This window comes from Hipposideros armiger, unplaced genomic scaffold (assembly GCF_001890085.2).
Source record: "Hipposideros armiger isolate ML-2016 unplaced genomic scaffold, ASM189008v1 scaffold_183, whole genome shotgun sequence".
Lineage (NCBI taxonomy): Eukaryota > Metazoa > Chordata > Mammalia > Chiroptera > Hipposideridae > Hipposideros > Hipposideros armiger.
This window is the reverse complement of record NW_017731533.1, coordinates 1,803,045-1,829,815: the sequence shown is the minus strand read 5'-3', so window position 1 is coordinate 1,829,815 and position 26,771 is coordinate 1,803,045. Positions and strand designations below refer to the sequence as shown.

General features: G+C 42.0%; 1 protein-coding gene across 1 annotated transcript in view; it reads right to left on the bottom strand.

Moving 5' to 3' along the window:
• Positions 1–9,909: 9,909 nt before the first annotated feature.
• The window catches only part of PARD3 (par-3 family cell polarity regulator), a 611,228-nt gene continuing 594,366 nt past the window's right edge, over positions 9,910–26,771 (bottom strand). The window contains exons 25-26 of the mRNA XM_019652604.1: positions 18,176–18,303; positions 9,910–11,935 (exon numbers count right to left, since the gene is read on the bottom strand). Of these exons, the coding sequence (XP_019508149.1) occupies positions 11,539–11,935; positions 18,176–18,303 (525 nt within the window). The 3' untranslated portion in view covers positions 9,910–11,538. The remainder of the gene's footprint in view (positions 11,936–18,175; positions 18,304–26,771) is intronic.

Here is a 26,771-nt window from a genome sequence, read left to right as displayed (position 1 = left end):
TGAAATCCATCCTTATCTTTGTATCAAGGCTGTGATTTCCATGGCCTTCTCCAGCCAGCAGTACGGCAGGATACTAAGGTAGACTTGTTCCGGTGCTGCTCTGAGGGGTGACTTTGGCTCAAGGACTCCCCAGGGGCCTTATCAAATTTTCCTCGATTCACTTTAGTATGTGGCCTTTCTTCCTTCCCTCTCTTCTTCGCAGCAGTCAGAATTGCATCATGATCTGATGGCTCTTCCAGGTTCCTCTGGCTCCATCCCTACTACCCTCAGCAGTACCCCCTGTAATTAATCTATTGTACAGCCAATCTCATCTTGGTGTCTGTATCTCAGAGACCCAGACTGATACACACAGTATTTTACTCAGAGAGGATCATGTCGATATACCCAAGGCAAAGTGGACACATGCCATCACCACCACCAAATGGCTTGGGCAGGTAATTCATTAAATCTCAAGATAAACCAAGGTGCCCGCCAAGAAACTCAGTTGCATTTCTTTGGGTTTCTGCAATTATTGATACTGTATGGCTTCCCATCTTTTAGCTAATCTTCCTGTCCATTCTACCTGCATATGCCGTGCAGTTAATTGTCCTAAAATGTTTCTCTTATCCTATCTGTTCCTTGCTTGTTCCTCAGGCTGGTTTCCCCAGACACCCTCAGATCAATCCACTAGGGGCATGAGGGAGCCCTGGGAACACCCCACAAAAGAGTCAAAAGTGAGCCCAGTGTCCTGGTGTGAAGGCCATGCCTCCAGGCCTTCGTCCCTTCAATGGGAGTCAAACAGAAGGGCCCAGGCTTAGAGTATGATGTAGCTCCCCCAGATCTCTTTGCCTCCATTAACAGGAGTTAAGAGAGCGCCACAGACTCCTCCCTACACCCCTGTATCATGGCCTTGCCTCCCATTTTTCCTGTCTATGGCAGTCACCACAAGTAGCCCCAGATTCCAAGGGCACCCCTCTTCCTTCACACACTACCCCGTATAAAATTCTGTGCATCCTCTACTTCGTTCTTAGTTCAGCTGTTCCCAAGTTAGAACCCCTCCCCAGTGCTTCAGGATTCACCACAGCAAAGCCTCCGTATTCTCAGCCTCACCTCTGAACCCAGGTCTCTGAGGACGTGGCTTCCGATTCGCCATAGCAAAGCCTCCATATTCGCAGCCTCACCTCTGAACCCAGGTCTCTGAGGACGTGGCTTCCCTATAGCCTGCGTAGCTGTTTTTCCTGCCATGTTCCTCATGATTCTGAGCCTACACCTAGGGCCAGGGTAGACATCTTTCTTTATCCTACTACAGCTCCAGGCCTTTCTCCTCTCATCAAACTCTCCTCATCACTGAGTCTCACGCCACAGACTCTGTCACCCACTGCAACCATCTAATTACCGATCCCATTGTATCACTCCTCCTCATTTCTCAAAAATGTCTGTCCTGGTTCACTGTCACTTTTTTTTTTTTTAATAAAGTGACTGTCTTTATTTTAATGGAGATACAGATAAGTAAATACATATTCTAGTCCCTAGTCCAAACACTCAACAATAACTCTTACTTTTGGTGGCATTTCTTCTCTCTCTCTCTCTCTCTCTCTCTCTCTCTCTCTCTATATATATATATATATATATATATATATATTTAACACATATACAGTAAAACCTTGGATTGCGAGTAACTTGGTTTGCGAGTGTTCCACAAGATGAGCAAACATTTCTTATACATTTTAACTTGGTAAACAAGCAATGTCTTGCAATATGAGTAGTTTGTTTCCAGAACAAATTATGCTCGCAAACCAAGGTATTATTGTATATCACATATATATGTGTGTGATCTTTTCTAATTCGTATACATATGCAGTCATTCAGGAAGTCAGCACAATTTGATAGCCCACTTTTTTTCTTGAACATCATATTGTGATTATATTTCCATGTTGATGAAGTGAATTTATAAACATTAATTTTAATAATCGATAACATACTAGTACAATTTTATATCATAATTTACTTAGTCATTTCCCTAATTTTGCATGTGTAAATCCAATTTTTAAAAAAATAAACACTGTTGTTTTTTAAAAAAACAACTTTCGGTATAACTCTCTGTCCACTTTTTGGGTTGTTTCATTAGGTAGATTCTAGGAGACAGATCATAGGGTATGAAATTTCTAGGTTCTTGATACATTGTCAAATTCTTGTTAGGCTTTCAGAATCCTTCAAGTCTCAGCTTACATGTCATGCCTCACAACTTTTAACTGTACCCCGTCTTGATTGTGCCTTCTCTTCCTGTTATTCTCCCACAGCAATTTTGTTTTGAGAGTACTCGTCACAGTTTAACAGACTACACCCACTGGCATACCTCAGAGATATGGCAGGTTCAGTGCCCGACAACCATGATAAAGCAAATATCACAGTAAAGTGAGTCACACAATATTTTTGGTTTCCCAGTGCTTATAAAAGTGATGTTTACACTATACTATAGTCTGTTAAGTGTGTAATAGCATTATGTCTAAAAAAAATGTACGTATAATTAATTAAAATATACCATATTGCTAAAAAATGCTAGCCATCATCTGAGCCTTCAGTGAGTAATAATCTTTTTGTTGGTGGAGGGTCTTGCTTTGATGTTGGTGGTGCTGACTGATCAGGATGGTGGTTGCTGAAGGTTGGGGTGGCTGTGACAATTTCTTAAAATAAAAAAACAATGAAGTCTGCTGCATTGATTGACTCTTCCTTTCACAAACGATTTCCCTGTAGCATATGATGCTCTTTGATAGCATTTTACTCACAGTGGAACTTCTTTCAAAATTGGACTCATCCTCTCAAACCTTGCCACTGCTTTATTTTTACAACTTGGCTAACTGTTTGGCACAAGGGGCCTAGCTTTCAGCCTATCTCGGCTTTTAACATGCCTTTCTTACTAAGCTTAATCATTTCCAGCTTTAGATTTAAAGTGAGAGACATGCAATTCTTCCTTTCACTTGAACACTTAGAGGCCATCGTAGGGTTGTTAACTGGCCTAATATCAATATTGTTGTGTCTCAGGGAATATGGAGGCCTGAGGAGAGAGACAGAGAATGGCCAGTCGGTGGAGCAGTCAGAGCACACACAACAATGAACTGTTAAGTTCACCCTCTTAAATGGGTGCTTTGTGGCGCCCCAAAACAATTAACAGTGATGTCAAAGATCACTGATCACAGATCACCGTAACAAATATAATAATGAAAAATTTGGAACTATTGTGAGAATTACCGCAATGTGACACAGAGACACAAAGTAAGCAAACGCTGTTGGAAAAATATATTTGGCTGACATAGGGTTGTTACAAGACTTCAACTTGTAAAAAAGAAGCAATATCTACAAAGCACAATCAAGCAAGGTATGCCTGTATCAGTGTTCAGTTAATGTTTCCTTTTGCCTTTGGATTGTAATTTTTATGTGGACATCAGTGTCTCTAGTTCACCACTGCATGTGCAGGGACAGCACATTGTCTGGTGTATATTAGCTCCTGGATGAATGCATGCATGAATGAATGAATAGAAATATGTCTATGGTCAAGACACAGGCTCACATGGCATGAAGTGGGTTTGGGAACTTGAGCCGCTGTGATGCAGGAAGTCATAGCAGTCTGCCCCTAGGCAAAGGGACCCACCATGCTCCTTGCAAGACTGCCTCTCAGCATCTGAGAAGAAGGCAATGGTTAGAACTGCATTTTGACTTGCCCCTCAGAGACCACAGAACTTTACTGTGCTCTGCATCCCTTTTTGACTTCAGACCTCAGAAGAAGCCCAAGACCTCTAGGTCCCCCTCGTATGTGGTCTTATCCACCTTCGATCATTATCGTAATGAACTCGCTTGCTCGTTAGTTCTTCAGCCATCCTCACCTGACAAAACGCTGAGCCTGGACTCCTTACTGTTCTTTGAATGGACCAGGCACACTGCCGCCTCAGGTGCCTGCTCTCGCGGCTTCTTCCTCAGGCATGCTTTCCTTCAAATAGCCGCATGGTTCCTTCTGCTCCTTCAGATCTCTGCTCAACTGTGATGTCTGTCTGCTCTACTTGAAATAACAGTCCCTTCATGCCTTTTCATTTTCGATCTCCTAACCCTACCGTAGTTTCTTCAGGTTAAGTATCACCCTCTGACTGTTATGTAGCAACTCCCCATTCAACTAACACTGAGTTATTCATTGGAGTATTCCCGGCATCTAGTAGAGCACCTGTCATACAGCGGGAACGATGAATGAATGAATGAATGAATGAATGAATGAACAAATATGAGATAACTATTTTTTCTAAACTGACTCTACATTCTACATTTCAGGTCATATAAAGTGGCAACGCCTTTAAAAACCAATATTGGCCTCTTCAAGGCTTTACAATAACCTTGAACAAATCACACAAACAAGATATCCATGATTTTCAATTAATCCAGAGGGAAACCTAAAAGGACTGAAGATAGGCAGCAAGAAGATACCAGCAGAGTATATGAAGTAACCAATCAGAAATTAGAAGTCCCTGATGAGCTATCCCCTAATGAATGGAGAGAACATTTCCTGGCTTACGGGAAAGAGAGCTGGAGCCAAGGGAAGTGCCTTGTGCAGCTGGATTAGTTATTGGAAACTCGTTTCCTCAGGCCAGCCAGCTCTTGCAGACACTGAGTCTGTGACTGTCTACATCCCTTCTCTAGGGGCCCGAGATCAGAGGGGAGGGCCTTGGAGCATCGGCTCCTGGCTCCTGCCTCGCGACCCTGCAGTCCACTTAAAGGAGCAAGGAGGAGACGCCCCTCTGCCTGCAGAGGGTGGACACAACCCTCTCAGCAAAGCAGGGGGCCTTCAACCCCAGGGAGCTTCCCATGAGGGCTGTCTAGTCCTGGTGAGCTGCCCAAACTCTGCCCGCAGCTCTGAAACACGCTCAGCAACTGCCAGTGTTTTCCTTTGAGATACTGTTACTGTGTTTGATTAGGATCTTGAGTGAAATAAGTCATGCGTTTCACTGAGAATGTCTCAGAGCTAAAAGTTTCTTTCTATGTATAATTAATATTCTGCATCTTTGAAGATAAATTTTATCTATCCAACTCTGTAAATGGATCATTTCCCCTTGGCTATTACTATGTCGTCTCCTTACCAAAAATAAAATAAATACAAAGAAAAATGATAGGTAAAGAAAAAAAAATCCTCACGAAAAATGATTTACATTTTTATTCCCAATGTGAAAAGCTTAAGAATGTTTTTAATGCATGTTCAGCTTGAAACCCGCTGCAAATGTCTTACAACATTTTATAACAGGTTTTCCCCATCTGTGCTGAAAACAGCTGATGATTTAATGCAAGTTGTTATTGTTTCACAATCTCCTAGTGATCTTTTCTATTTTGTATTAGCATTTAGGGTCTCTTTTGCATCTGCTACAGAAACTCAACTGCTACGACTGGCTTTTTGTTGTGGCCACTCTGCGTCTACTGTGTCCTACTTTCCTCACGTTCCGGATCCTTATTTTATACATTTTAAAAAATTTCATTGTCTTCAATCACATATGACTCTTTCTCAACATGAAAACGTGGCTTAGAAATGAATGCCTTCTGGTGTGACAGGTTTAAATAATGAAGCGAAGGATCTACAGCATGTAACACTGGTTACCAACAAGGGACCCAGTGGGTCTGCAAATCCACATGGAAGCCTTGTTCAACAGGCATTTTAAATTTAAAACACATTGGGCCTCAAGTGTGAACAAACCATTATATTTATATCATATAATGTATATTATATATATGTAATATATACATATTCTAGTGGATATAAATAGTACTGATTAATAAAATTTATTTTCCAAGGCTTTTCAAATTTCATAACTGTTTATAAATTATATATTACCAATAAATTACCATCAAGTAAAAAATTTAAAATTGTTATAAAAGAAAAACTTTTCTTTTGATAGAATCTTCACACCACAGAGGTGGGGGGGCACACGGGACAATGGGTTTCCCATTCTGATGGGACTGCTCATCAACTGGCAAGTCACCAACTCTGGGAGTTTCCTTACGTGTAAAATTGGACTATCATTTCTCTAACCTGCTTCACTTCACAGGGTTTAGGGGTTCAAAACGAAATGATGAGAACACTGTGCAAATTGTAAAGTGCGCTATGAATAAATCAGCCAGCGGCAGCTTGGGCACACTGATTGCAGGCTTTGTGGAAAAGCTTTGGTTACTTGGACCAGAGCAGGAGTCCTCGGCCTCAGATGGGAGGCAAGCCAAACAGATAAAGTTAAGGAAAGTTTGGAAATGGAGTTCCAAGTCAGGGCATGTGCAGGGCACATTCCCTTTGAGGCTTCATGAGACAAGTTCAAAGGTTTGCATTATTCCAAAATACCCCACATTCATTGGCGAGCCCTAATCTGACTGGTCTCTGGCTTGAAAGGCTGATACTTTTACCCATTTCATCCCAACATAAACAACTGTGATAAGTATGTTGCTGCTGACAACTAGAGCTGAATAAAAGCAAGTCAGATATTCACCTCACCCTGAAACTAGATCATTAGCCAAGGTCATGACTGGTTGAGAAATTTGTGTTGCTTTCCTTTCTGTCACTTGCCAGCAATATATGGCACTCTTCCCCCTTGTAGTTTGCAGTCTGCTGGGCCCTGAGCCATGTGAGACTGTTTTTAATGGCAAAATCTTCAAAGTTGTACTTAAAATATTTGCATCATAAAACCTCTCATGGAAGCCAAACTTCAGTTTCAGGAGGAGCCTCCCAGTGAAGCAGCAATCCTGCTGCAGACACAGAAGGCTCCTGCCACCAGCACCACCTTCCAGCCGTTGATCTTCCAAGGCTGGTGACACCCCAGGAGAGTCAGATCATCGTGCAACATCCTCAGTGTCTGGGAACAAACTCCAAATGGCTTTTGTAAGCCAACAACAGTGCGAGGTGACTCAGCAGTTAGTTGAGCAATTCAGAGAAGTGTGCTCTTCACACATTTAATTGATCCTGCGAACAAATAAGTGCTAAAGATGAACGAGGAGTAACTGCTCAGCCTCATGGTGGGAGGGCTTCTTCTTCCTTCTTGCACGTTTCTCCTGTGTCCGGTATGGAATAGATCCATCTGATGAGGGACAGGCTAAGGCGCAGATCACTTGCTTTAAAAAAATTAGTAAGGAGGAAAAAGTGATCATTTAAATCTGAACTCAGAAAAAAAAGAAAAATCTGGGAGGAAAGGTGAGTTCCTCCTTAGCAAAGACTGTTTGAGCAATAGGACCCACAGCGGAATGCTTTAAAAATCAAATTCTATACTATAAGGTTTAACCGAAAGAAGCTACATTTATACAGAACACCCACTGGTTTTTACTGTACTGCACGGGATTTGAAAGCTGAGGGGAACGGAGAAGAAGGGGAAATGATGCTGGCTAGGAAGATGATGAGTTTTGGAAGGAAGCACCCATGTAATGGAAAATAAGCCCCTTCCATGTGGAGTGCACTGACAACCTCCTGTTTTTCCCCAGGAGATCTAAAGTGTAAAATATCAGTTTCTTGTTCAAAAAAAAAAAAAAGCTTAGGCTCAGATTTACAACCCTCAATTTCCATGAATTTAAAAAAAAAGAAAAAGTCAATTTAATTCAAGCAGCCTTGTGATCTGATCATTACTCAGAGCTGAAGGTGGTTTTCCATTAAAGCATCTCAGTCACTCTCATTTCTGACCTGTGAATGTTCTTATTAGCTGCCTTATTAAGATATCCTGTCTCTGAAGTAAGAAAAGAAGATTATCTCCCTACCTGACATGTCATCATCAGAGTAATCTTTGTGGGGGAAAAAAAAAAAAAAGAACTGACTGTTAAAAAGGCATTTAAATTGATGGGAGTCTATGCTAGCCAAAGAAGGACATCCATAATGGACTATACTTAGAGGTATTTGAACCTGTGACTTGCTCTTCCATGACTAACAAAGCCAGAAACAATATATTATACTATCTGCTTCATCTTAGGTTAGTGCTGACTGGGGGCAAGACCTGGGTTTTAAGGACGCATAGGATGAAATGAGGAACACATTAAGCCAGAGGAATATAATTTCTATAGAATTATAGAAATATGCTGCATATGCCTGTTTTATATAGATAGATACAAATGTGCTCTCTAATAAAAAAAAAAAAACAGTGAAGGGCAGCAGTCCCAAAGATGACCATCGTATCTGGGTAAATCACAAGCAATGACATGGACAGAGAACTCTCAGTGATCCCTGGTCTCTTTCTTTGGCTTCATTTTCAGACATACGGTGGCGGACAATCACCAAGCACATGGTCAGCTCTGTTTGCCTATTTTCTGCCCCTTTACATAAAGGGTTTCCAATATAGCGAATTTCTCCCACTCAGAAGCAGAAGATTCATGTGGTTTATTGTCTCTGATGTGATGGATTTGATTTCCTTGGCAGAAAACCTGAGCAGCCCAGGTCCCATACTCCTTCCTGTTTGTGGGACAGCCCGGGCAGTTGTCAGTGCTTTGACCTCTAAGTGGTCAGTGGTCTAACTGCCCACAGGGAGAGGGGGTGGGCGGTGGTGCTTACATTACATATAATATAGATGTCATACAATATTATCTTTATAATTTACATTTCCACAGAAACCTTTATAAGGCTATATATAGCCTTAATGGACTACGAGTGGTGATAATGTAATAGGGGGACCATCTTTGCTGAGGGACAGTTGAATTACTCCACTGCCATCCTCATCTGAGTGTGGCCTCTGGGGTTGCTGCCTGCCCCTGTTTAGTGACTTGGGATGTCTCCCTGATTGGAGCAGAGCATGTGGATGGCAGACCATGTGTGGCCTGGGTCTTCCGTAAACACTCTCTTCCCACGATCCGTGCAAGTTCTTGTGAAGTGTGCTGGAGCCAGGGGTCAGTCCATTTTGACAAGATTGCTTCGGGGAGCCTATTCTCACTTTTATGCTGACCCATCTCTGTTCCTACTTCTCAGTGCAGCTCAGGTTGTCAGTTTTAATCTACAAATCCTTCTGTGATTTGGGTCCCCGCAATATTCAATATTACCTCTCCTGCTCTACTTCTGTCAGTTGAGATAAATAACCTCTGAATTTTGGCATTTGCTATGGGCCTCCTGGTCAGTGAGAAAATTAACAAAGCTGTCCATCTTCTTTTTCTCCGTTCCTACACCTTGCATTCATCTAAGAACCAAAGACGTGTTATTTCCTTGGCTTGCTCCACACCTCTCGTTAGGAGTCCTGAGGTCATAGAATTTGGATTGAGTGACAGGATGAGGGCTGCTATACCAACCAACGGATGCCAGGCACTCAGCATGGAGGGTATTTTCTTCGCAAATCTTGCCGTTTGGATGGGGACCACACCTATACCTGTGTGCAAGACATACCTACGATGTACTGCCCTTCATGCCATCAAAGTACCATACAAATATTAATGAGCATCCCTCTGAAAGAATTAGCAAAGCCTTATGTCACAATCTGGGAAATCAGAACCAGGTTAGTATTGGAAGTGGACCAGAATTTGGACATTTCCCTGGGCTCACTGTACACAAGGCTAGGACTCAAATAAAAACATGTGGCTTGCTGAAATGATCCAAAGGGGTGAAAGGGCAATAATAAAAATATTTATGTACTTTTCTAATTTTTCCTCTATTCAGTATGCTCTAGTGTATTGGCTTCTTCGATTCAGAATTCCCCGTTCCCTTCTTTTGGCAGCATGGGTTTTCCAGTGGACTCATTAAGTAGGTCCTTCTTTCTTTCCTGTCCCCTCTCTCCTCAGGTGTTCAAATAAGCAATCAATCACCCATTTCCGCTTCTGCACACAGAACAGATATGAGGAAACTTTCAACTTTGCTAAATATGAAAAAAACCACATCTGTTAATATACTTAAAAAAAAAAACCCAAACCTCAGCTAGGAGAGTTTCCACAGGAATACTACAAATACCACAAACAACCGGAAGAAATATGCCTTTTATTAGAAGTCTCATATGTACAGAAAAAGCTGTTTCTCACAGCTCAGGGAAGGCTGTGAGAAAGAGCCACTGTCATTCAAGGTCACCACGCTTACATTGGTAATGCCATTGAAATATCGCCGCACGTTATAAACAAATAGAACCATTACACAGAAATGCAAAAGGGACATAGGTACGTGTATGGACACTTCACATATTTCTAAAAACAAGTGGACACAAAAATACAATGTGCCAGTAAAAAAAAATAGGCATATCAGTACATGTCTTTTTTTTTCTTTTCTGTTTTTGTTAATACATGGTATGCTGAGCTTTCGTCTCAAGCTTTTTTCACACAGGGATTTGCAGGCACTTTAGCAACCCAGCCATGGTTTACAGCACATGATATTGAGACCAACAGATGAAAACATGGGAGCAATTGAGGTCCCCGTGACCCACATGCACATGAAAATAGTGACATGTTACCACTGTTTGGGGACACCACAATATTCTCTTTGTGATGTGTAACGGTTTTCCCCTTATTTGTCTCTTCTGTTTCATGGTAGAATTATTTAGTAGCATGGATGGTATCGCCAGGCAGAGATACAGCACGTAGATGCACTAGATACACGTCAATCCCAACCGATTTTCAAAACGGTAAAAAGCAGATGAGTTTTTAGAATCCCTGAACGACTGTCTGACTTATCTTTGTCCCACTCTATGCCCTTCCTGCCAAACTGTCAATCAAAAACTAATTAAAATAATTATGGGGATGTACTGAGCCAGAAGCTTATCCTGGGAGACTTCTTTTCTTAGAACCACCTCCCACATCATGATATACACACGGCTGATGGGCAGGCCCAGTCCTTCCCCACCAGGGGTGCCTCCCGTCTCCCACGTTCCCTACGCAGAGCTGTGGTGACTCCACACATGTTAGGAGCATGACTGAACAAGTATATTCATAAACTCAGATTAGAATGATCACTTTATTGGTAATGTTGAGTTATAAGGCAGTTACAAAAGGACCCCCATGACAACCAGACAGCGTTGGAATATGGCTTAGCTTCTTAATAGCATGAAGGAAATTTCCTGTTACAAGGAGCTGAGAAAGAAAAGGGAAAACCATACCGATTATAAAGGAACCATAAATGACTGGGCTGTGAAGTACCAGAAAGCCCCAGCTTCTGGTGTATGTCACCCCCTTTCATCCACCAGAGACTGAGATGTCGCCTCACATCTTCTCATAAAACTTAAAGGGAAAAAAAGAGGAATCAACAGGATCTTAGCTTCAAGGTAACCTGTCACCTCTGGTTGTATGGGGCTGTAACACAAAGCCATGAACATCTCCTGAGTTGGGCCAAGAATTCCTGGTCCTCCAGAAAGATGCCAAGCCTATGAATGCTTCGAGCAGGTGATTGTCAGATGGTGTGAAATCCTTCCATGAAATACTTGAGACATATATTGGCAAAGACATTAAGGCCTTCCATTTCTTTGCCCATACCGCTTAAAGGCACTGATACCAACAACAGAAATTTTCCATGGTACCCTTGAGGTTTTTCAAAAAACTCCCAAAATACAAGTCTTCATAGGAAAATGTCCTTTATTGCATGACACGAAGCATTCGCTCTTCTCTTGCTCAGGAGTAGAAGGGCCTCCCTTTCTCAGGGGTCTGGAGTCTGTTCAGCCTAGCAACCTGAGAAGGGGAAGGGGGCACGTCCTGTCGGAAGGGCCCCTTGGGAGGCGTGTAACTGGGGTCCTGGACTTTCTTATATGAGTCATAGTTGCTGAGCCCCTCGGGGGGAGGGAGCTGCTTCTTCATCTGTTGCTCTTTCCGCCTCTGTTCCTGGCGGAGGAGCTCCTGGGTCTCGAGCATCACCCTGGCATTAAAGCCATGCCCACCCAGGTAGCCGTTCCTCGAGCCTTGGTAGCTGGAGTACCTGGGGTTCTCCTTGGCACTCTGGAAGCCTTCCCCAGGGGAGTAGTTCTGCTCCCAAGAATCCTGGGACACAGAGCTGGCGTTTTTCCTACTTTGCCTAGAAAGCAAAGTCCACAGGTTAGTGCGAGGGCCGGAGAAGGGGAGAGAGAAAAAGAGGAGGAAAGGAGCGAAGGGGGGAGAGGGGAGGGGCAATATGCATTTCAATATTTCAGCACGTATTACTGTGGTCTACTCATGCGCCAGACTCTGTGATGGGGGTGGAGGATGAAAACATGGCTGCCCTCAGTAAGCTCAAGTCTTAGACCAGTGAACAAACAAGGGCTAAACGAGAGAGAACTAACAGAGTCAGTTATCGGAAATACGGTCCTCCTTCTTTGTCTGGGTAGGTACTGTCTGTTCTGCTTACGGTACCATACATCTCCTGTAATTTAGACACATTGGCACGATGCTGTATAGGGGATTAGAGGTTTGGCAGTTTCTACCCCAGCAATATTTGCTCGCTGTACAACGTTACAATTCATCTCTAAACAAGCAAAACAAATATTGTACACAGTTGCCACCATAATGCCAGAGATGCTAGCTAATAGGAAGCACATGTAATGGATGACAATATGAGTTCCGCCATGAAAGATTTAAGTCTAGACTCCTTTATGATTAAAAATGTAACAGGCAGTCCTTAAAGGCCCAGCTTTTGAGTTGTGCGTATCAGCAGCTGTCACTCCTCAGAATACAGGCTCATCAAGACTACAGAGCCGGGACATCTAGAGAGTAAGCACCATTTTCCTGCATGCTCTAACTTGACCAAAGGCCAGGATAACCTACTAACATCACTTTGCTCACCACAGGATAGGGCATAAATCAGAGTTGTATAGTAATTTCCAATTCTTATCACTTGTGCAATACAGTTGCACATCATTTTCAGGAAACATTATTGTTTTGAAACATCTTTAATTTACTATCAAGTCTCTAGATACTGTTATGAATTTACAATAAGATTGGCTATGATAAAGGAAACCAATTTTGTGCCAGAAAGGAAGACATGCCCTAATTTTTAGCCCTGAAAAGGGAAGAGAGGGAGAGAGAATTGAGTAATAAAACAAAATATATTGCTCCATTTATCAATAAGAAAATCATTTGGCGACAGTATGTATTGCTCAGCCTTTCGCATCAACACACACAACATGAAAGGATGTTCACAAGGACTCCTGCAGAGGGAAAACAGGGTCTATGCAGTCACTGGGTCTCCCATAGGAATGAAGTAATTTGCAGCTTTGACATTCGGAAGCGCCATCAATATGGTTTGGGGTGAAATCTGCCCATTTTCCATATGGCCTAAAATGTAGTCAGGGATATTTTCAATAAGGAAAATGAATAAATGTCCAGCATCATCTCTGGATATGACTATGATTAATTGAGCAGTCCGCAGTGTATCTATCTGGTTTTCTTTTAATGGGAATCAGGCTGTTTCTACAATCAGCCCAGGCAAGAATCCTTACATTTGATGGAATAGTTTATTTGCCTAAAGCACTGATTATCTTCACTTAAAAAGTCATAAATTAATCTGCCCAGAGACAGGAATGATGGAAAGTGCCAGCATGGAACCAGGGATTTGACATTAATCATGAAACTTTAATTAAAACAATGAACTTGTTACTGACATTACAGCAACAAAAGTGGGATTCCTTCATGAGTTAGTTATCAATTTAAAGATAACCAGAAACAGGCTGTGGACATGTCCCCTCTTTTTCATCCCTGGCCTACTGAGAACCACTAGCCCTCTCCATCCCCCATTCCCCAACTCGGTAAAGCCTGAGGCTTTGCTCTATGGAAACCATGTACTCTCAGCTTAATTTTGAAACATTCCAGGAAGACAGTTTAAGTCTTTCTAAACTTCAACACACTGAGAATTCACTAAAGGTGTGTTAGGAACGGACATTATGATGATGTGGGAGAAAGAATTTCTTGTAGCTAAAATTTTCTTCAAAGTAATCAGTATAGACAGAAGGAAACAGATGCCCCTGAGGTTTGAAGTAAGACATGTGGGAAAGTACATACACTTAGATACAAGTACATACACATGTGCACCTGCCCCCCCTGCCCCCCCCGTCCCCCCACACACGGTTCCTTGGTTAAGAAAGCTAGTGGTATCAGTAGCTCTTGATTAAGAGACAAGAAATGAGCAGATCACAGAGAAACACAAAAAGACAGCAGACAACAAGAGCTTTCTACACTAGAAAACTAGTTACCCAGGCACTGGGCATAGTGGGAGAGTGGCTTAGGATCAGGCAAAGATTCAAATCCTGGGTCTGCCACTTGCCAGCTGTGTGATGCTGGAAGGTTATGCTCTCTGGGCCCAATTTGCCTCCTCTGTGAAATAGGCATAATATCTACCCTCATCGGGTTGTGAGGGAGAAATCAATGAAGTAACACATGTAAAACATTTAGAAAAGTGTGGCACAGAGTAAATGGTTGACTACTGGGTGTTGGAGGAGCAGTCTGAAGACAACCTAACTTAGCCTTCAAAGTGTAGGCTTTGGGTTTTGGGGGTATCTTTCTAATAGAAGAAGAAAAGTAAACAAAACTATTAGCTTTCTCTTCCTTTGTCAGACGGGTTGTGTAGAGACAAGGAGGAGAGAAAGGCACTGAGAATTATTGAAGAACCCTCACTAAGTGACGGCAAGTCCACAGACAGTTTTGCAGAGACAACAAGGAAGCTCTTGACTGCCCCATGATTGCTCATAGGTCACGACAACAACAGTAGCAAGAAAATGTCAGTCTCTTTCCACTGACTTTCTTTATAACCAACACACAGGAATTTTTGGTCTTGGAATGAGTCCACTGGAGATGTCTGAATCCCCTGAAAGCACATACCCTGGTCTGGCAATAACTGTCTCAGTGATCACAACCACCTCCAAAGTGGTCTATAGACTATCACCATGTAGAAGGCTTACACCAAAGACCCAATGCCTGAGGACAGCCAGCTGTCCATCGAGGTGAGGAGGACACAGGAGGATGAAGCAAGATGTAAAGACCAAGGCTGACAAGCTGACAAGCAGCTCAGAGACATAATAAATGGGCCTGGTGTGGAGACCACGTCAGGGTGTGAAGATGCAGCTGGGAAGTGAGGCGTACAAAGCAGGGAGACGCCACCAGGCATGAAACCAAGAGAGAGGAAAAGACGAAGGGGAAACGGAGAGACAGCAGAAAAAGAAAATAAAGAAAAATATTGAATAAAAGATCTCAAAAGAGCCTGTCAGTGGCTATGACTGAACATGCTTCTACTTAGTTTGAAAGTTGCCTTTTGGATACTAAACAAAAGAACTAATTTAGGGGAAAAAAAAGATTTAAAATAAGAAAGTGAAAAAGAAAACTCATTTCAGAATTTAAAAAATAAAAATAGAAATCCCAGTCTGACGGAGAATTGTGAGGCCACTCAGGTCCTCTTTCCTTCAGAACTAGTGTAACCACCTGGCTAATGTTTCTTATTGACATTTCAAAATGAAACTTGAATTCTGCCTATAGTTCTCCTTAATTACAGTTAGAATTCACAAACTGCTCTGGCTCACACACATCCCTCTAATTCAAACCATCTTATCTAGTACGACTGATACAAACTCTTGACCATTTGTTTTATTTTATGCTCCACTTGGCAACTGAACTATTTTTGTGTGTGAAATCTTTTTGGTATCAAATGCCATACCAACTTGTTTAGACAAAACTCTGCTAATTGTCAACATCTGAAAAGCAGAGGTCAAGTGTCTTTGAAGAATATCACATGTCAGAAACTTGGATTGGACTCATGCACATGCAGGCGGTTGCAGTCCCCCTCTGACCTCCTGTTTGATTTCTTTACCTTCCGTCAGGTTTCTGCACGCAGCCTGCTGCTGAGTGGTGCCGTTCGGCTAGGAACCAAGCTGGGTACAAGGCTTCACATTCCTAATCTTCCTCACACATATAAAGGTTCACACTGAGAAATTATTCTCTAACAGAAGAGAACATGACGTAGAGGCCTACCAGCCCCACTTGCCTAAACTTAACACAACTCTTTCGCTTGGGGCTTTCCGTATATCTACACGGAATAAAATGGCTAATAATAAGGGAGTCACCAATACGTAGAGGGAAAGTTTTAGTTATTTAGGGAAATACTAAATGATAGTAGTAATACCAATAGCAGCAACCCCCCCCCTCTCCATGGAAATACAGGCCCTCCTATCACGTGCTTCAGAAGAGAGCGGGAGAGAAAGCAAGGGGAGCAGAGAGGAGGTCGGAAAAGGAGGGGTGGAGAGTGAATAAGGGGAGAGGAATGCCAGGACGAAAGGATCCATCTGGAACACTGGGCTACTATGCAATGTGACCAGGAGAAATTCAATGGAAGCACCGCATCGATCTTTGTCCTTTTCCTGAGGACTGGGACCCTACAGTCTCTCTCCTGCAGGCCGTCTGCCTCCCCAGGCCCTCCCAACACTGTCTCTCCAACTTCCCTTCCTGAGTCCTGTGCATCTCCCAACTCAGTCCTCTTCTTATATACAATGTATTACATTTCTCCTCCATCTTTTATCAATACTCTCAAATACAACTAAAACACATGAAACCAAACAGTTTGCCAAAAAGACTAAGATCCTGGTTCCTGCACAGACAATATAATCCTACAACCTATCAGAGGCGTTCACACGGGCTTGGGCCACTTGTGGGGCTGTGGAAGCAGGCCACACCCAGCGTGGCAATTCAGCCACATTGCCACACTCGGCTTCCTGGTGGAATGCCAGGCAACAGGCTGGGGGAAGGGACTTCACACAGACAGAGCCTTAGCGCATAATCCTCGAAGTGTTCAGCAGTTGATGCATTGGGTTGATTCATACCATGGCCTCCTTCCAAATGCTCAGGGCAGTGGAGCACAGAGGGGAACTTGACACTTATACCTGTTAATATGCCAAACCAGGGAGCAAAAGCTCTTGGTAGCAATAAGCCATATAAAATAATGGTTATAAAGGGCATGGGCAGGTTTGGGTTTGAATTCTGGCAGAAGTACCTCCTAGCTGTGTGACTTTAGGGAAAGTTGCTTATTCTTTCTGAGCTGTTTCCTTATTAGACGAGATGATCTCTGAGGCCTGTCTAGACCTAAACGTCAATGACGCGTCCTTAGAGTGGGCTAAATAACTGTTTGTTATCCTAGTGAAAAGAAAAATAATTCTATTTAAAAAACAATTTATTCCTCAAAGGAAATACAGCTTTAGGAACTGAAAAAGGACAACTGAATGAACAAGTTACTACAATAATGGTTCTCATCCAGGTACAGATTTTCATTCACATCTGCATTCCCTTGGTGGCTGGTGTCAATGTGGCCAAGTCCCTCATGGTTATTATAGTGACTATTTAACATTTAAAGGGACTCACCTTTATGAGAAATTGAATCAAGATCACTTTTATCTTGGTCAGTTAAGTTTACACAGATAAGCGTTTGCCTCCCCTGCCCCCAGCCCAAAACTGTTCTGCTCAAATTCAAAACAGTTGATAGAAACATGGTAAGTGGATATTTTTCTACCCAAAATGTTTTTGTCACCTGGTTTTGAAACAGAAGAACAAACGTCTGTAGGAATTGTGATTATAGGAGTGACTTGTTTTGGGAAGTGTGGAAAGCTGAATGTTTTTAAATACTTTTATTTTTTACTATGCATGGAGGAAATACTGAGGTGGAAAATTGGCCATCAATTTAACGTATTAGGGCTCAGTCAACTGAGCGCTTTTCAGGCCTTTGGCAGACAACCCCAGAACAGAGGTACCTCCATGTGATGACCTCAGAAGATAAACCCTCTGGCTTGGCTGTCAGCTAATGAGGTGGGGACACTGGGATTCTCCCAGGACAAACACAGTAAATGTGGGGCCGGCAGCCAGAGCGGGAGGTTGGAGCCCACCTCAGTATGGAGCATGGAGCGTTCACCTCTATCCTTCCACAGAGCTCTAGATGTACAAAGGATCAGTCAGTCTAGTTGCCCTATGAGCTGAGCAAAATAAGAGTTACCTTCCCATTTTTTCATATGAGAAAACTGTCTTGTTCATGGCCACACGGGAGGCAGCAGATCCAATACTATACTCCAGGTTCAATCCCTAAGGCCCAGTACTCATGGGACATGCCACTACATTCTCAGGGAGCTTTCGGGTGAAAACGTTGGTATCTCCTGAAACGCCTTTCTTGCCACACGGTAAAATGGCCTCTAAGCTAAGCAACGCCCCCCAGCACCCACTTGCAGTTCTGTTCTCACCACCTTATGTGAGGTGCAGAAGCAATTTTGGAAGGAGGGTATTGGCGGAAGGGCTGGGAGGGTGTGAGCACTTGTACCGGGGCAGAGAGCTGTACTGGCGCTGGGCCTGCTGGAAGCTCTCACGTTCCTCCTGCCGCTGCCGCTGCATCTGCACCTCCACAGACACCGAGTGCCTGCCACTCTGCGCCGACGGTCGGGAGTTGGGCTGAAGGAGAAAAATGCAAAATAATTAATGAGAAAGGAATTCTGTGATCACATCGATTCTTATAGACTGACTTAGAGACATTTTGCAAATTCTGTGAATTTTTTAAAAAATCAAGTGCAATTTTCTCAAGTTTGAGAAAAGAGACATGTAATAGCTCCTATGAGCCCCAAACACTCAATCATCTTAGATTTTTTATTATAGCTTTAGAATGGTTCGAAATTGAGAGGTCAACCTTTCTAAGTCTTCCTAATGAGGGTTGGCAAATACTGACATTAGATACCAGTTTGCATCCCTGTATATATAGCAGATAGAGGGGAGGAGGGCTGCTCAGAAAACTAGAAGTCAATACCAAACAAACAAATAAAAAATCTGCTACAATAATCCACAAAAGTGGGAAAGTTCATGAGTGCACACTTGAAAGTTAGCCATGCTGGTGAACGTTTTCAGTAGTTATTTATTTTAGCCTAGCAGTAGGATCCAATATAAGCTGATCCCCCTTTTCCTAAAGGATGACAGTTAAATTTTGAACCAAGACCAGTTGAAACGAGGCACTGTTAGCCATGTATAGGTCTCCTCCAGTCCACAGAAGGTAGCCAACTGGGGAATAGAAATGCTTATCAAAAGAATAAACCTGAGGTCCGGCCAAGTGGCGCGTGGTTAAGAACTGGCTTGGGACGCCAGAGGGCCCCGGTTCGGATCCCACATACGAGGGCCAGTGACACTGCCCTCCACAGCTAAGATGCTGAACAACAGCTCAACCTGGAGCTGGGCTGCCGTGAGTCGCCGGCGACGGCGTAGGCTGCAGTCCCTGTGGCAGTGGGTTGCCATGGGCTACCGTGTGTAGCCAGCAGCCAGCGTGAGCGGCCAGCAGCCGGCGTGAGCGGCCAGCAGCCGCAGTGAGCGGCCGTCCAGAAGCCGGCGACTGATCTGCCTCACCCAGGAAGAGCGCAATGATGGTGCCAACTTAGGCCAGTGAAGCAACGTCCTCCACAACTAGACTGAAGAACAAAACGACAGCAACTTGTCTGGTCCCCTTCCCCCAATTCCCCAGCACTGTTCCCTTCCCCCCAGTTCCCCAATAAAAATCTTAAAAAAAAAAAAAGAATAAACCTGAGAGCTAATAGCTACTTGATTTGGTTATGAGATAAGACATTTTGCCTTAGTGATTACAAATGGCATTTTTAACCAGGTTAATTATATCTTATAGAGAAACACTTGATCCTTCTGGCTAAGCACTTTTGGTCAGCAGGTCGCCTGCTGGTTGCTGCCTCTCGCCTAAATCATGTGTACGCTGTGCTGCTCAGATCAAGCCCTGAGGGTGCTCCGGCTTCTCACCGGCAGGTTTGCGCTCACCTTCTAGATCTGGCCTTTTGAAACGAAAGTAGCCCTGCTCAGAATAGACAATGCAGCCTCTAACTTTACAAACACCCATCCATGGTTTATCATAGCATCTGTGGCACATACTGAAATAATCCTTTGGTTTATGCTAACCTCTGTTCCTCTTGGTGCTATGCAACATTGTGCAACAGGCGAATTCTGAGCAAAGAGTGTCTCAGAAAAACAAGTTATTGATTTTCTTTTAGAGTTGAAAGCCAATGGCAGGCTTTGACTTGTTAATAATTTTCTAAAATAACAGAGTCTTAGCATTCATTTGGAGAGCTGCATGATAACATGGGGGCTTGTTACTTAAAGAACGGCTCCTGTGGCTGGCTTTTATGTGAATAAAAAGAAAGCATTATCTTTTGTTCTCTTTCTGCCTGGCCAACATTATCTTATTTGTCAGTAAGCAATAATACGGCAACATACAGGACCAAAGTTTCCAAGTGTATGGGCATAGTCAGTGAACATATTAAAAATATCCCGATACAAAAATAATGTGTGAAGAGATTAGGCTTTACAATACCCCAGTCTCTACTAGTGGATGTTTATAACCACACTCTTTGGAACAAATGTGTGTTCAGAGACCTGCTCCACACCACCGGTCAAATAACACATCAGTGATGCCTTCAGCAAGGAAAACACTTCGCTGAGTGAGCTCTGCTTATGCAAACAAAGCATCAACCAAGTGTGCATCAACTACATTAAAGAAGACAGGCATTTCTTTTCCATCACGCTTGATGAGGCTGGCCAAACGGAAAACTGAGCTGTCCTCGTACTTACAGGGAGCCAAGCGAAGCCCACGAGAAGCCACTGGACCCAGGGAAAGCAACGCAAGAAAACACTACACAGTTTTCCTTTACGCCCACAAAAACAGCCACCTTTCCCTTTCCTTTCCACTCAGAATAAGCTATATACATGTGTCAAGCAGTCTTGAAAGATCTGGCATGCTGCAGCAAGGTTCAGTAACCCGCTTTGTAAGCTCATGCTGTTCTGTGACACACCGCTTGTGGAGATGTGAAAAGAAAATGCAAGGTCTTGTAGAAATTTCAGGTGTATTTTCAAGTTGTTTCTCCCAGAAGCCTGAAAATTTGATTCTGACAGAGAAAGAAAGAGAAAAAAAAAAGTTGAAGGGCTTTGGCTTCCCTAACTGTGTTTCCTGACACTGTTCGCCTTGGGCCTTATCAGCAGCGGGCATCTATTGGGTCCTGATGAACTCCAACAATGAAATTATCATCAGATGGGATCTAAAAACTTAAAATGAATGAATAAGTTTGGTATCAGCAAACGGACACATTTCATACTATTATGCTCACTATGATGAAATGTGAACCTCGGGCTTGCCATTAGTATTTTACTCCATTTCTCTTTTCCAAGCATACAAAAGGGTAGGTTATTAAAAAGAGTCACCCTTATCTTTAAGATGAAACTTTATTGGGCCGCAGATTTCCAGGAAGATTGTATATACATGACCAGCTTAAAGCAATAACTAAGTAAGTTCAGCTGGAAAGTTTTATACTTGGCATGAATCAAAAATAACCTGATTCAAGATTTCAATGAAGAGCTCATAAAAATGTAAATTGTGGGAACAGAACTCCGATCAACAATCCTGACGTTTAAATGCTGTGGTTTTCATCCCTATGGCAGAACTAGAATAACGTATCAAGAGTACCAAATCAGAAAAACATAGACAGAAATGAAGAAAGACATAATCTGTAACCCCAGAGAGAAGTGCATATTTTCAAAGAAAACAGCATCAATAACAACAACAACAACAAAGTAACATTTAAAGAGGAAAACACAGAGGTAAAGCAAGATTGGAATAATCCTGTAGCTTCAACAGATCACAAGGTAATAGCTCTGTTTTAAGAGTGCAAATTACAAATAACCCTGGCCTTGTCTGTGATGAAATTGGTGACAAGCAATGACCTTTCACGTAAAAACTTTGCTCAGGTTGCCCAGGACATAATGACAGAGGTTGTAAGATGAAGCGATGCCTGATTATCTAATATACAGTACACTGGAGGCCCATGATACAGGAATCTCTTCATGGCTAATGTTTAAATCCCAAGTGAAAACTGTGCATGCTGCTTTTGTACATGAGCTCCAAATTACTGGTCTTCATCATGATTCTAAAGAGATACTGTTAGTACTATATAAAAATATATACAAAGCTTGGGAAAGCTATGCAGTTTTGGCATCACTGATTAGTGCCAAACAAAATGCAGAAAATATCTTCCATGTAGTGGTTCACTAAATGAAGTCATTAACTAAGCATTTCTCTCAATTAAATAAAATCATTCTTATTTTTCCGAAATAAAAATAGTCCACAGAAAAAATTAAAATACAAAACCAAAACTGTTAATAGTTAATAGACTTAAGAAAGAACAAAAATAAATATACACAGTACAAAGTTTCAGCACTAATGAGAACTAGGTAATATAAAAGGTTAATATAAAAGTATATGCATCACTTATGAAATAAAATTCATTACTGTTTTATTCATATTTACATAAAATATTCAATAATTTTTAATACTCAAATTTTTCCTCATCTAGAAAAGAAAAATAGCATGTAAGCACATCTGTGTGGGCATTTGTATATATTCACATATACACACACATGTGTGTAATATTCCTTTTTTTGGTTTTAATTGGGGAATTGGGGAAGGGGAATAGCCAAGTTGTCCTTCAGTCTTAGTTATAGAGGGCGTAGCTAGTTCAGCTCCAAGTCCAGGTGCCATGTGGCCATCCATCGGCAGCTCAGGGTGCTGTGTTCAACTGTGTTCAATCTTAGTTGCTCGCCACAGCTCAGCTCTAGGTGCCGCGTTTAATCTTAGTTGCGGGTGGGCATAGCCCACCCTCCCATGCAGGAGTCAAACTGGCAACCTTGTTAGGAGCACATGCACTCACCAGCTGAGTCATCCTGCCACCTGTTGGGAGCTCAGCAGCAGCTCAGCTCGGGCGCAGCATCACTGGCCCATGTGGGAATCAAACTGGCGACCCTGTTGTTCAGAGCTCACGTTCTTAACCAACTGAGCCACTTGGCCGGCCCCTACAATATTCTTATAAGTGATCATTTCAGTTGGGTTTTCTACTTAAATTATGAGTAATGAAAACTTTTCGAAATTTTCACAGATATTCAAGGGTACGTATAGAAAACAAAGATAGAATTTTAAAAGTGTATATGCTTTGGATGAAAACCAATGATGAAGATGATGAGAATGATAATAACAAGAAGAATAATGCTATTAACCCTTTGACATTTAGAATCCTTAGTTTAGCAATTGAAATGTGCTGTAACCCTACTATAAATTCCATATTTTGATATAAAAATGGTAAAGATTTGATAGAGGGTAAAAATAATTTTTATGGCACGGAATCATATAAAGAGCATAAATTGTTTACTCTGTTTAAAAGTGGCCATTGCTGATATTGGTGGTTATTTTCTATGGTAGGCTTATTTATAACTTTTAGTGAAAACAAAGTTAACTTTTGTCTGTTGAGCCTGCCTTCCCAGCCCTCCACCTCTACCCCATTACACACTATACTTAGACAATTATTGATTGAACTCTTGTGGGTTCTGAATGTTGAAAAGCTTAATTGCTACTAATGATGTGAGTAATGGCTAAAAAAAATCTGCAGAGCATACCAATTTCCCTCATGAAGTTTTTATAAATCCATGTTTTGGCCTTAACATACTATTTGTCTTCATCTCATCTTTCCCAACCAGTGTTTGGATCTATTTTCCACCATCGTCAGCAGCAGCTGCATTGAAAATAAAGGGGCAGCTCTATGAACAAGCCAGCCCTCTAGTGCGAATGCCTTATGAACCTCCAACACCCGAGGCCTCTGCGGGTAAGATGGCCTGTGGGTCATGGAGGCCTTGACCAGAAGGATGGGTCCCTGGGCTACAAGAAAGGGGCCTACTTGGCAGCAGCACAAAGGCTTTTTCTATGAGTATAGGGCATGCCTTTGCTGCAGGAATAGCTTTTTCCAGGTCAACTTCCAAGGGAGGTGACGTCCACTCAATCTGAACTAGAGTAACACTACTGCAAGGCCGCCAGTGAGAAGGTATATTTTGAGTCAAAGCATGGATACCCACTATGAGGAAATGAGAGCAGATACCCTTGAAGTCTTGAAAAAGTTGACAACAACAAAAAAAAACCCCATCATTTTCTCAAATTCCCCAGGTACAGGAAAGGCAATCTAGGGGGGCATGGTGGCTCTGTACTGTAGGTTGGCTCTCTAATTAAGCAGGAGAAACCCTAAAATGGTAAGGGAGCCATTAAAAGTCTAAGACAGGAAAATGGAGAAAAGGTCAGATTTTTTTTGTTTTGTTTTGTTTAAAGACAGCTAGAAAGAAAGCTTGGAGGAGAAGAGGGTATTCACATCGCAGAGGATCAATTTTCTATCTGAAGGACTAAACTACTTTCAGCCACTACCAACCAGGGATGAGAAGGATTTAGCAATATAGCTATTAAAGTCTCCATTATCCCATCTATCAGTCGTCTCAGCCAGCAAGTCTCCTTGTGGGCAACACTCAGGTATCTGCAAAGTTTTAACAGCACACTGTACTTATGTCTGCAGCCTGCAATTTAATTCTTTTAAAAGCAACACTAAGTCCTGTCCATATCTGAGCTCTGTGATAATAACCCTAACCTCAGCTATTGTTCCATTATCTTAAAAAGATTTAAAGCAACGTGCTGCTTTATTTATGTTGCACCTGGCACTACGTGGGGAAGAAGCTGCTTTTTCGGCTTCTTCTCTTACTCAACTTGGGAGAGACTTCAGTTCAATTATGGAGCGAAGGAAATTTTCTGGACCTCTGCTCATCTAAAGACCTTTTGTGCCACACATCAGCTCCCTCAGGCCCAAACATTATTTTGAACAAAAGCCCAGGAACAGGTGCATTCTGTAGTGCTAGAGTTTAGAGAGAACGTTTTGGAAATGGGGGAATTGAAAAGGGCCACTTGGATGAATGTCCTGCAGAATCTCTCTCTGTATGTAAAGTAATCAGCTTGGATATTTTTCTATAGGATACATCTGGTTGCGCTTTGTATGTGGGCATTTCTAACAAGCATGATGAGTTCAACTAATATGGCCTAAGCTTGTACACACGGCTTGAAGATGAGCTTGTGGTTCCTTAAAACTAAAATGATTACAAACCATTCCAGCGGGTGAGATCATGGTCTCATCCTTTCCAAACACAGTGACCTTTCAAGGTCAGAATATATACGGGAAGAGAGACAAGATTCCAAGATACTCAAAGCTCATTTTGCAAAACACACAATAAAAACCACAGACCAAGCTACAGTTTGAACAACTAAGCAGCTCTTATTAGGATAACAATTAGGATTGGTATGACAATGAATACACTAAGTAGAACTACAGTCACTTTAAGCTTATTTGCATGATCAGTAAAATGGAGAGTATACAGCAAGATCCCACTTGCTGGAAAAACAAAATAAATAAATAACTAAAAAGAAAAGGTCAACTTCTGACCCACAATTTAGGAAATTATTCAATTCCTAAGGTAATCAGCCTGTCATCCAAATAATTCCCTGCACGTTCATTACAGGAAATGATAATACAAGCCAAGCTGTCTGTCTACAGTTGCTGTGGCATTTTGCTATACAATAACTTGACCTATGACCTTCAGTAGTTGAGTTTCTAAATGTACAAGATTTTCTCAAACATTTTTCCGAACATGATTGTTCATATTAAGTAAATAACATAGGAACATATGCCAAGATATTCAGAGCCCTCATTCAAAATAAATAAATAAATAAATAAACAAACCAACCAACCAAAATGGAGAGCAAATCATTTCCCCATCTCCCAATGAAAAACATCTAGAGTGAAAAAGTAGGAAATGCTCATTCAGCCTGAAACAAACTTGGAAATCTTGCATGTAGAGACAGTGTCATAAACCAGAAATGAACCCAATCAATCTTGGTTCGCAAACATGTTGCTCTGTTCTCAAAGTTAGACATTTAAAATATACTGCAACTTCTAAGACGTGTTCTTTCAAGCCTTTCCTGACCACCCACAACTGATTTGGGCGTGGTTCCCCTGGGCTTAATGGTCCACGCAAACCCCTATCATAAACCAGCTCGACTGTAGAGTCCTAAGGGCATTCTTTTTCTCATCTTTCTTTTCCAGCACCAAACCCAATCACTTGCACATAGTAAGCATTCAAGAAACTTGATGAATTAAATAATTAAAGAATAAATGGTGTGACTATGCTGGTTTGAAATACACATTCCCAGGTAAAATGAAATGGTGTTAATGTTGGCCCTCATGGTACAGGATGGGGAATGAAAAACCCAGGAGGGCTTCTGTACGTTGGAACAGTGTGTATGAGAGAGCCACTGCCTCATGGAGTTGCTGTTTTCTCCTTCAGGTTGCCACTGTACTCATTATTCTTTTCAATATACACAGTAAAGGATGTTTTCCACATAACGCAAAAGAATCCTGCTTTAAGAAACCTATTAGGAATAGATTGAGTCAATTATGCCAAACAACATAAGTAGATTAATATAATTCTGTTATGTTGTTACATGGAAATGACTCAATTTACTTGGTCATCTAGAAAAATAAGCTACATACTTTATAAAAAATACCATTAATAGTAATCTTGTTGCACAGGACAATTAGAGAGTTCCTTAGATATTAAATCTGCCGAACTTGTTTTGTAACATCCCATAGTCAGGTTAGGATTGATTTCAGGAGGAGTTTTTCCTCTTGGATGCTGGCCTCATGTTGCCTGTTCTAAAGCTTCATCTTCTCACCTGAACTAAGGAGAAGTCCTTCAGACTAGTGCTGCTTCTCCCATTGTTCCTTATTCTTTCATTCACAAAATTCATCTTCCACAAACTCCAATTCGATCACTAAATACCACGATCAAAAACCTTTATAGCTTTCTGGCTTTGTGTAGAGTACATTGAAGGCGCTGGATTTTAGGGCCAAAAAGGATCTCAGGTGCTATAAACTCCATAGCAGTGCATCTCAAAGTTGAACATGTCTCAGAAGGACTTGGAGGGCTTGTCAAATACAGATTCCTGGGCCCCACCCACAGAGGTTCCAATA